We start from the raw sequence: 12267 nt of genomic DNA, 5'->3' as shown, positions 1-12267 counted from the left end.
CTTGCGTCATCATTGACATTGGCTGTTTTGAGCTCTCAGCAGATGGTTGTATTTTGGCCATTTTGTGGTTCATTAGTCCAAATGAGGAAAAGAGTACGAAGCCGAAAAATCAGCCAAGGATGCTACTGATAATATTTTTTTTTAAAGGATTTCTGATAGGAAAATCATACCTATTAACCAATCTCCAATCTGACTTTTATTTGCAAATTTAATTTAACCACTACTTGCCATGGATGATCAAGAGCTGACCACATGGAAGTTATCAGTACCATCTCTATTTACATGGTTTTAATAGGGAGCTTATTATTTCCTTTCCCAGATTTATCATCAAAATCAGTAGAGCTCCTAACCTCCCTTTCTCCTAAATTTATAAGCTTAGCATCATCTTCAAAAACTTTAATCTGCTCACTTCAGTGTCTAAACCAGCACCAAGAATTCACAGTTCTTTCTCCAGATTTCTCAGATAAACGTCTTTCTTTCCTGCAGATCTCAATCTAGACCCTAATTACTTCAAGCATCGCAACTGTGGCCCTACCATCTTATATTTTTCTGTAACACATGTACAACAATAATTCCATTTTCAAGTATCATTTTTATCATGTTTGTTTTCTGAATCCCATACTGGTTTCTGATTGCCTCTCAAATCAAATCAAATCAAATCAACTCCTCCTTGTATTGCCCTCAATCATTTCTTGGATGACTTCTTTAAAACTCAATACTCACTTCCTCCATGAAACCTTTCCAGTTTAAACATTTATTTTATTCATGCATTCAACAATTTCTGAGTGTCTATTATGTAAAAAATATTTGGTTTTAAGTACTCTAAAGAATCTTAAGGAGATGTATATATGTCTATAATAATGGTACATGCATATATTTAATATATTACTTCCACTATATTTACGTGTATTTGATTGTCTTATTCTCCCATTGTGTTGCAATTTCCCAAAAGATAAGGGATTGACTATTTCCTTTTTCCAACACCTAGTATAGTTATTTGCACATGCTATGTGCTCAATAAATATTGAGTGATAAAAATATCCAATGAGGCTTCTTTCAGTGCCTCATACACTAAACAAACACATTGTTTTACCTCAGATTTGGCCTTATACTTCTTTCAAAAATCATTGGCCAAGAATCAGACTCTATTTTTTTCCCCAACAGTTTCTTTTCATTGGGAAAGGTAAACAAACAAACAAAAAAAACCATAGAAATCTAATCAATCTAAAATGTTGGCCCAAGAGATACCTAAAAATCTAAACACTTTAAAAAATGTCCCCATTCTTCTGAAGTAGTTGTATTTCTGCATAGTCTCATTCATTTTCATTTGACTCAACATATCCTAACAGCAGGAAGAGATAAAACATTTTAATCATTTCCTGCCCCTATGAAGCTTATATTCTAGTATGAAGATATATCAATACAATTCTTCAGTAATTCTAGGATCTGCAACTTCACCAATATGGAATGGGTACTAACTCCCTGGTAGAAATCATACCACTATTACAACTCAGTCTATGAGAGTTGCTATAGAAAAAAAGAAAAATATCACCATGAGGCTGGGCCAATCCCAAGGCGTACATATACTGAAACTAAAAGTTACAAGAGGAGGAAGGGAGAATGACAGAACAAAGCTTATTAACTACATAGTCCATTCATTTTTGCCAGTCTCTCAGGCTGGGTATTTGGACCCTTTCTGGATTCTCCTAACTCCCTCTTCTCTTTGGGTCTGAACTTCCACCAAGTTTTATTAATGTCCCTCAGCTTCCCCTTTTTTTCTACATTTTCATTACTAGTACTCTGGTCCAATCCATTATGATATCAACTCATGCCAAACCCTTTCCTCTTTGGTCTACACTGTACACTGCTGCCACACTAATCCTCTTAAAGCAGCATTTCTATGACGACACTGTTCCCTTGTTAAAAAACCTACAATGACTCCTCATTTCCTACTACATTAAGCCTTGACATTTCTGTTTAGGTTTTACGCCCTCTGACATCTGATACTACCCTTACTATCCAACTGTGTTTGTTTAAATTTCTGTTTATAACCTCTACTCTAAATCATCTCCAACTAAATTTGAATCCTCTGCTACCTGAGTGAACTACGGCATGTGACTTCAAATCCTCTGGGCTTCAATTTCATCATCTGAAAATCAGGGATTTGGGATGGAGGATCTGTTCAGCCCTGCTAGCTACCTGTCAAAGATTCAATCATCTTCTACTGACTTCTGAGTGAACACGTCTTCTTTAGAACATTATGACTTTGTTCATGCTATTCCTCCTCCTGAATTATTCTTAGTAACACAAGATTCTACTCTCTCTTTACGCTGCTACTTCCTCCATAATAACTATTCATTTAAGTCCTTTGTTGTATTCAATTGCTTCTGTTGTGTCCAGCTCTTCCAGATCTCCATTTGAGGATTTCTTGGCAAACCTACTGGACTGGTTTGCCATTTCCTTCTCCAGCTCATTTTACCAATGAGAAAACTGAGGCAAATGGGATTAAGTGACTTGCCCAGGTTGACACAGCAAGGAAGTATCAGAGGTCAGATTTGAACTCAGGAAGATGAGTCTTCTTGACTCAGCACTTTTTCTTGTGTCACCGAGGTGCCCATTAAGCCCTTTATTAATTCCATTTTATTGTAATCCATATTCCAACATTTGGCTTTCCTTTCTCTGGGTAAGCTATACAAGACATTTCCAATTTATAAAGGCTCTAATGGGCTCCAATATTTCATTTTTAAATCAGATGCTAAGATTTCATGATACATGTTCTCACAGAAAATAATCTTCAATGTATCCTGTCTATACCTTATGTACATGTCAAGGCTTAATGTACTAGGAAATGAGGAGTCGTTATAGGTTTTTTTAACAAGGGAACAGTGTCATCATAAAAAAGCAATGTTGTCTCTCACATTAGAGGGTGAGCTCTTTGAAAGAACTGCCTTTCCCCTTTTTTGTATCCTAAGTGTTTACCACAGTACCTGGAATTCATTAGGAGCTTAATAAATGCTTGTTGACTGGTATTGTTCTTCAGACAGTGAATAAAGGTCTATTTTACTTATTTTGTAGCTGAAATCATAAGTGTTTAGAGCTGGAAGGGATCTTAATGATCATCTCATTTAAATTTATTCTCTTTTCCAAATAACCAAACTAAGTCCCAGAAAAAAAAAAAAAATTCCTGACCTAGGATCTCACAGCTAGTTCGCTGCAGAGCTTAGTTTAGAATCTGGATCTCCTGTCTCATAGCTGATTTTTTTGCACTACTCCCATGTCATTTCAGACTCTGTACAGACTTGTAAGTGTAAGCTAGTAGAAAACAACACTGCTATAATTTTTAGCAAACAAAAAATAGGAATAATAAAATTGAATAAGTATACATATATATATACATATGCATTTATGTGTATATGTAGGTAATTTATCTTGAATGTACTTGAGGAAAAATGTAATTAATTAATAAGATAAATGGATAATTTTGTTGTGATACTGAAAAGAACTTATAGGTATATTCAAGAATTTTATAGGCTGGTGGCACTGGTTTTATATTGTCTTATTTCATTTTGACACATATCTAGGGAAACAAAACCCATGTGGCATAATTAAGATTGTTTCTTGGATCATAAATGGGACAGCAGGAAGAAGAGAAATACTGAACAGGAGTTAAAAGAGATAGGAAAGGAAGAAAATTAAAGAAGATGTTTGTGAAAGTAGAATGCCAAGAGAAAAATTAACTGACTTACAAGCAGTGTGAGCCAGAGAAAGATGGCAAAGAATGATTACCCCTTGGGGATGAAATAAGGCTGTAGGGATATTAGATCAGAAAGTTAACTTCACTAACCACCATCTAGTCTAGGACCTTGGTTGCTATTTGGAGTAAACTATATTAGGAGGATTAAGGAGTGCAGGATTAGGAGCAGAATATTTTTGGAATAAATGAATACAGGAAAATGCACTGGGAAATAATCCTTTCAGTGGAACATTAGGAAATCAAAAGTTAATATATTTACTGTTGTTTCATATTGGCTCTACAATATAATTTATACCAATATTTTCCAAATGAAATCAGCCATTGAATACTCTGGGACTTAACATTTCCTGACAAAGGCCATGTATGTTTCTTAAAGAAGCTGGAAGGTATGAAATGTCCCCAGAAAAAAAGGGGAGTCAGTAAAACTATGAAACATTATAATGAAAATTAAACCTATTACCATAATAAACATACAGAGTATTGTAATTTTGATATGAACATTATTTACGTCTAATATTTTAGATTAGTTCTTAGGCTGGGGTATGTAAACTTTTAAAATATATATTTGATTTTTATATTTTATCATAATTATTTCTCTTGTTTTCCTTTGTAATGCTATGTATTTTTTAAAATTTAAAAACATTATTCTGAGAAGGGGTTCAAGCTGCTTAACCAAACTGCCATAGGAACATCAACCCCATAATCTAAAAGATATTACGAACCCCATTTTAGAGGGTAAAAAACATTGCTAGAAGCAAACTTTTCTCAAGACATAGAGCACTTGGATTCTACAGAATGCCCTTTAGAAAGTACTGTCTTAGGGAATCTGGGAAGAAATGGGGATGATAGAAGGAGGAAACTATTCTTAATGACACAGTACTGCTTTGCAACGTCCATGTCTGACTCCAGGTTGTCCTATAAAGGCTTGTTATTACAATTGCTCTGTGATAATAAAAAATAAATAATAGATCAGTAGCAAAATGTTTTGTAGTAGAAATTATGGTTTGACAAATCTACTTTTTATTTCATATAAACAACTACAGAAAGCAAAGTTACCGTGGAGGTGGGGGAAAGATTGATGAGAGCTCCACTGTAACTGTTTTGTCCAATTTTCTATTTTCATAAAATTTTTTTTCATAGCTAAGAACTTTCCCCCCAGTTGTACATGTGTAGGTATAGCATAAGCCTATAACTATGATGACAAAATGTCAATTAGCTTAATGAATTAAACTGAATAGATGATGGGAGTGAAAGAGTGTGTGCTTATGGGATGGTGGGTGGGTGGAGATGAAAATCTGCCTACTGAGTTAAGTGCAGGGGTGGGGGGAAATGCAGCTATTCTGCTTGACAGGTGCAAGCACATTTGTTAAATTCAGAGAGCCACAGGAAAGAAACAACCTCCTCCAGAGAAACAGACTTCGATAACAAAGTTACCAAAGGAATTTGTACACCAAAGTGCCATAGAAAGGGAAAAAATAAATAAAACTCAGCATTGAAAGTAGCATTAACTAATCCTTTTAATGGATAAAAATCAATTGTTCCACAGAGAGGCATAGTGGAAAGCACTCAGCACATAAGGACAGCCCTAGTGTTGGGGTTTTTTTTGTTTGTTTGTTTGTTTGTTTTGTTTTGTTTTTGTATGGGGGTGGGGAGGGTGGAGGACCTGAGAGGAAATAAGCATTGATTGAAAAACCACACAACACAACTATGTAAGAACTTAAAAGTCAGTCAGCTCATCTAAAAATCATACTATTTAGTGGATCTAAAGAACCAGAAGACAACTAAATAAATCAGAGGGTGCTAGACCAGCCAGGGAAGCCTTGAAAATCATTTCATCTTATTGCCCTCATTATCGAAATGAATACACTAAGGAATAAAGACTCTTCCAAAGTCAAACAAACAGTAAATGGAAGAGTCCAGACATAAATAAGGGTCTCCTAGTTCCTTTTGCCCAGATCTTCATATTTGAACAAACTGTTTTCTAGCTTCTGCACTGAAGGTATGCTATGCCATCAAATATGTTTCTAAAAACAAGCAAAAAAGAAAACCACACTGCAAATTTTTTTTTTTGCCTATTATAAATGCACACACACACACATACACACACACACAAGTTTAGTGGTTTAATATAATGACCATTTTGTGACAGTAACAGAAGGAGCCAGAAGCATAATTTTGAGTAAATGACTGGTCTACTATCACCATGCTAAACACATGGAAGAAAGGCACGTTGACCACAACTGACCACGGGGCTCTATAGACAATTGCTGCTTTGGAGTACAACAAGGCAGGGCCTTGCATCAAACAAAGCCATAACTCTAACTGTGGATTTTCCAAGCTCCTGATCAATCTAACAGTTATATGAGTATGTCAGAGTGTTGCCCTATACTACTCAACCATAATTAAGGTAACTAACAAGAAGTTTTAGGACCAGGTATTATTACATTTATTCAACACCCATGCCTCTTTGAGTTATAGAATCAACCAATCAATCGAAGAAGCAATGTAGGAACAAATGGAATAAAAACCAATGAGGGAAAACAGGTTTTGTGCTTGATCAAAGAGAATCCACTATGTCCTGTGCAATTCATATAAAACTTCCAACAAGTAGGTAATCCAGCATTCTAATAACAGGCAAGCCTGGTGGTGAAGAACCTTCAGCTAAGTCATTGAATGGAAATGGTCTGTGGGACAAAAGAGTATTAGACTCCTCTTCCCTTGAAGACAGAATGACCTCATGAATGTTTAAAGATAAGATGATGAGGGCTTCCAATGGATTTCAGTAGAAGCATCCCTGTAATACAGTGGTTAACAGTAGCATTTGCATCAACAGCTAAAGACAAAGGAAAAGGTACAAAGGAAAGGTAACTTTGAGACTTTACATAGGTACTGAACCTTGGAATTCATCAAAAAGCTAAACACACCAAGGTAGGACTCCATGAGGACTCTACAAATGGAGAAAAGGACTTCCAGAAATCAGGAGCTATGAGCTACACTTTTACCAATTGTGTTCTCTAAACCTGAATCCACTCTCTCCTACGGTCTAGTGTGTGCAAGGAGAGAATGTATTTCAAAGTAGTAAGTAGTCCTTTCTAAAAACTTATTAACTTTGATTGACTAAATGACATCAACTGTTTAACTGATATTAGAAAAAACACCAGATAGAGCTTTATGAGTAATAGAATTATCCCTAGAACATTTCTGGAAGAAATAGCAGTTACCTTCTAAGGACTCAATCTGACAGAGCTAGTGGAAGTTGAAAGGAAGTAGGCTAAAAGGTGTATTATAAATGAAACATTACCCCCAAAAAGTTTACTAAATTATTATTTGTTCTAGGTCTCCTTAGCAAATGTTTTAATTTGATCAGGTATATCATATATATGTTCCCAGGGACTGGCAAGAGAAGGGAGGGCGGAAAGGCTCATGGCATTTCATGATGCAATTTTATCGTCAAGTTGTTGCATGCTTTTGAAAATAAAGTATCTGGTATGTTGGAGAAAAAGAAAAAAAATCAGAAACCACTAGAAAATTATAGTAGGTTGGTCACATTTGGGAACCTGAATATCACCTTCAGATGATCTACAATGATCGAAATTAGCTGCCAACTTGAAGAGTCAATTGGTTTTAAGTGAGATTTAGGTAGGAAGTAGAATGAAGAAGGCTCCAGGGCATCTGAGCAGCCTCAGAATGAGCAGCTGTATACTTTTAGAGGCAAAGTCCAGATTTCCTCTGACTCATCAGTCTGGTCATGATGACTTAATGATGTTTCAAGGCACCCAGTTTGGAAAGCACTGAATTAAGAGAATTAGTTTTCAACCAAGATACATGTTGGGCCAGGAATTACAAAAGATAGTAAATTGTTATTGTAGGCTTTTTCGACATGTGGCTATTCAAACAAGTATTCCTCCACCCCATATTAACTACTCAGTTTAAATTAAAATGTGTTACAACTACTTATAAGATACCATGTGAAATGGCAGTCAAAAATGCCAATGTAATTGCCATCATTCTGCATCTAGAGTATTATCTTCAATTTTGGACACTGGATTTTTAGAAGGATATAAATAAGTTTGAAGGTAGTCAAAAAAGGACAGATAGAATGGTGAAGACACTGTTTTAGTGGTTGCTTTTTGTCCTTTGTTTTCAAAGAGGACTATTGACATCACAGGGTTATGTCTTGACTTAAAAGTGAACTGGATTTAAGTGAGGCAGAGTTGCACAAAGTTGTCAGCCTCACTCTCTCTTCATGAGTCATCAAAGTCCAGTGGCAGGACAAAAGTCCTGCTGACAGGCTGGGAGGTAGTGGATGACTTTGGCATCTCAGATGCCCGACCCAGTTCTAAGTGCTATATAGTGTCCACTGTCAGCCACCTTCATGGCTGTTGGAACCAACTATTCTCATGTATCCACTCTGCCAGGAAGAATCTTCTCATGCTTAGGAAAGACATTCCCCTAACTCTTCTCATGCTTAGGACAGACATCCTCAGGCAGGTCTGAGACCTGTAATTATCCTCATCCTGGTTTAGCTGGTCTGCTGAGATAGTTTACCAGTGTGTGGCAGTTGTGCCTGCAACAGCTTTTTAGAGCCATAGATGAGAACTGAGTGAGTCTGGTGGAGATCAGCACTGGATGATGGATGAATAGCCCTGAAAAAAATTTGGCAAGCCTTCACACCTGAAGTACCAGTCCTCCTGAAAACTAATATGAGGACTGGTGATCAAAAATAATAACAAGTATAAAAAATGGGGAAAAAAACTAAAGAAGAAATGGCCCATGAAGGCTGTAGTACTTATCCTTAATAATGAGAATTATCAAGGGATTAGACTTGTTCTCCCCCTGAAGGCAAAGCTAGAAGTGACTGGTGAAAGTCAAGCTCAGGTAGGGAGAATGTAAATATAAGATTATTATAAGGAAGAGGAAAAAATACTTCCTGACAATTTGAGATATCCAAAAGTGGAACAGTCCACTTTGAGATACAGTGCATTTTACTATAGGTCTTTTACAAAAGGCTGGATGAACCACTTGTAAGCTTTCTCATAGATTCTTTTTTGGGTTTGACTGAGTTCACTCCCAGCTTTGAAATGGTATGATTCTTATTTTCACTAAACTGTCCAAATAAATGAGTTATCTCAGAAGCATATAAATAGGATATTCGAATAAAAGGAAGCACATAGGAAAAATAGGGCACCATGATTACAGTAAAGCATGGCACGTTGAAGATAATGCAATATAGATTGCCTTCTTGGTTCTTCAAGTAGCATAACAGACACAGGATGAGGCATGACAGAAGAGAAACCTTGGGATCTTTTTGTAGAGGCAAATTGAAATGGATAGCTTTATTCAAGCACCTGGAATCCTTCCTCAAAGTATTTGAGGAGTGAGCTAAAGGCCTTATCACTACATATAAATTTTCTCCACTCCTCATAAAAGATTAAAATAAGTTAACCATGTTATATAATGTGGGGGATAGATTATATTTATATAATCTCCATATAATATTATATAACATATAACTATATTATAGATAATACAATGTTATATTTTTTATGTTATCAAATTTTATATCCTCCACTTCATAAGGTCATAGATTCAGAGCCACAAGGGATCTTAGAAGTCACCAAGTCCTTACTCTGTTTCTGAGTTTTTCATGTTTTTAGGTGTACTAGTGTTCTCTTAGTAATTTATGTCACCTAAGTCTAAGTTAAAAGTAAGAAGAAGTTATCTAAATAAAAATAAACTATGCAAATATTTATGAGTTTATATCATAAAATTATAAAGTACACTTTCAACGTTGACATGGGTCACCTTGGTTGTCCATATAACCATTTTTGAGTATGGTACATAAAAAAGAAGTAGATGAAATAGTTCCTAGCCTAAAATAGCTTAAAACCTTCTTCTGGGAACAAGATTAACACACATAAAAGAGCTAGAAAATAATGACACAAGATACAGATAAATGTTTACGGTATGGGACTTAACTACAAGGATAGTATAATAGTGGTGTCAAATTCAAATAGAAATGTGGGCCACTAAACCACATATAAAGACACCTACAGGCTATATATTGACTCAGAAAACTACATATTGATATTATTTATGTTCTATCACATTTTATTTATTTTGTTAATTATTTCCCATTACATTTTAATCTGGTTTGGGTAATGCTTGGGAATGTTGCCAGCTCTTTTCAACCCTTCTGCAATAGAAGTTTAGAGAAGGATGCAGTCAGTGTGAACTCAGAAAGTCCAAAATATCTTCATGGAGATCAGACTTCAGCAGAGTATTAAGAGATGGAGAGAATGTGAAAAGCCAAGACATTCTGGAGATCAAAAACAGAATGATGAAAGGAATGGAGATAGAAATGACAATGCCATTGTAGAGCAATGGAAGATAAGATTGGATAGGTTAAGTGAGGCCAGACCCCAAAAAACATTGAAAGCTAGGCAGAGGAATTTGAGTTTACTACTATAAGTAATTACCATTCCAAAGCACTGGTGTGACAGAAACAAACAAAAATGACACAGTGATTTCTATCGCTGTCAATTCATGAGTACTCAGCTGGCATAAAGTTGTACTTTCTGATCAAGTTTCATCATGTTTAAACGTGTTTATTTTGTCTTATCTATGATGCTGGCATTTCTTGTCATGACTAAAAGGACAAGAAAATTCATTCAATCTGGCTAGAGTTGTTAGCATAAATCAAATTTACCAGTCATATAAATCTTTCTACTTGCTGGCTGTTTGGACATTAATCCCACATTACTGCCAATTGTTTTTAAAAATGTTAAGACTTGGGAATTAGATTTTTGTGGTAGGTGGAAAGTACTGACTACCAACTACAAAAGAGAGGCTCCTTTATCTTCAAATGAAAATTGCTTTTCCAAATGGTGGCATAGGTATAAGTGATCATTGCTGTGTGAGCTCATTTAAAATGCATAATTATAAGAGAGGTAAAAATATCTAGCTTATCAACATTAATTTAATTCTCTTGTTACTGAAAATGTGTCTTACTAGGGAAAAAATCATTTAATTTCATTAGGAAGATTAGTAAAGAAAAAGTGCTTCTTCAGGATGAAAACAATTAAACCAGATCAGGGTTAAAACATAATTTTAGTGGGAAAATATCGGGGGAAATGTGCTATTGACACTGAAATAAATCTGTAGGAAATGAAAGCAAAATTGAAATTCATTTCCTACTATTCATTTGCCCTTATTTGTACATTATCCCAAAGCCTGACATTGAAAAGACTGGTATTTTAACTCATTTTGTACAAACTTAAAGATTTCAGCTAACATGTAAACCTAAATTATTAATCAAAGAGGCAGCACACAAATTAAAGTAATTCACATCAATGAAGCCTAACAAAATAAAAATCTGTGACTAAATTAACACTGGCTCATCTATTATACAGTAATTGCTAAAAAACTGTAAAATACATTGCATACTGTTCATTAGTGTCCCAATTAGAATATCCTTTTCCATCCAACTTATGCACATCAATATTTCTCTAAAAGGAATGTGGATATAATTACTTACCAAAATGGTAGTAACAATCAAAGAACGATTGGATAAAGAATCCGTAATGTTGGCAGGTTTTCCCTTTTGACTTTCCGTCATGTTCAGGCCACTGGCTGGATCCCAAGTTCCAATCTATAAAAAAGCATATGTACTTTATCAGTTGTCTATCAGGCACCTAGAAGAGAGTACTGTCAGAGAAAAGTTAAGACTGCCAACACTTATTATTCACCTCTGCTACATTATCTGCTGTCGTTATATTAAAGACTGCTTGTTTAAAGCATGATTCACTGCACTGTGAAGAGGGTCTGTTGAAGCGTGACATTAAGGAACAAAATGATGCCTGAATTTCTAGAGTCAGTCTAAGTACTTAGATTTCCATTCAAACTTTCATTCACCAAGATAAACCACACTGGATGATACTTTGAGAGTCGGATAGAAACTCATTAATAGCCTATATCCTTTACTGTTAACTAGATATGTCCCAATCTCATTCTAAATAAATTAGGTAAGAAGATACAGGATAAAATGAAAACACAGGGCAGAATATGGTTATCTATAGAATTAGGTTTTAGAAGAACCTTAGAATGGCTTCCTTGTTTAACATCCTAGATAAGTAATAGTCTCTCTTATTTTTAAAGGACCTTCAAGGAAAACAGTATAAAAATTTCTTCACTTCCTCAACCCTTTTTGCTTACCCACTCCCATATATTTTAAGCGTCTTTTTCTTGGGGTTAGATTAAGGGACACATTCTATCTAATGTTTATACCTATCTTCTTTAGTTCCCAAAGCCTGTCTTTCAAACTTCACTAAGAGCACTAATGACCTCCAAGTCACTCAGCCTTACAATTCTGGTATTATCTTAACTCTTCATTTGGGCTCACCCCACTTATTTCATCTGTTGCAAAGTTTTGTTTCTACCTTCATTTCTCTTGCATATGTTACCTTGTCTCTATCATGTAACTGCCACCCTAGTGCAGTCCATCATTACTACAT

At 35.4% G+C, this 12267-nt stretch overlaps 1 protein-coding gene across 1 annotated transcript in view; it reads right to left on the bottom strand.

The window, feature by feature from the left end:
- The window catches only part of GRIK2 (glutamate ionotropic receptor kainate type subunit 2), a 791214-nt gene that overhangs the window by 291911 nt on the left and 487036 nt on the right, over nt 1-12267 (bottom strand). Inside the window, exon 10 of the mRNA XM_072642936.1 lies at nt 11292-11405. Coding sequence (XP_072499037.1) covers nt 11292-11405 — 114 coding nt within the window. The remainder of the gene's footprint in view (nt 1-11291; nt 11406-12267) is intronic.

This window comes from Notamacropus eugenii, chromosome 2 (assembly GCF_028372415.1).
Source record: "Notamacropus eugenii isolate mMacEug1 chromosome 2, mMacEug1.pri_v2, whole genome shotgun sequence".
Classification (NCBI taxonomy): domain Eukaryota; kingdom Metazoa; phylum Chordata; class Mammalia; order Diprotodontia; family Macropodidae; genus Notamacropus; species Notamacropus eugenii.
Note: the sequence above shows the minus strand (reverse complement) of the source record. Positions and strands in the feature narration are given on the sequence as shown.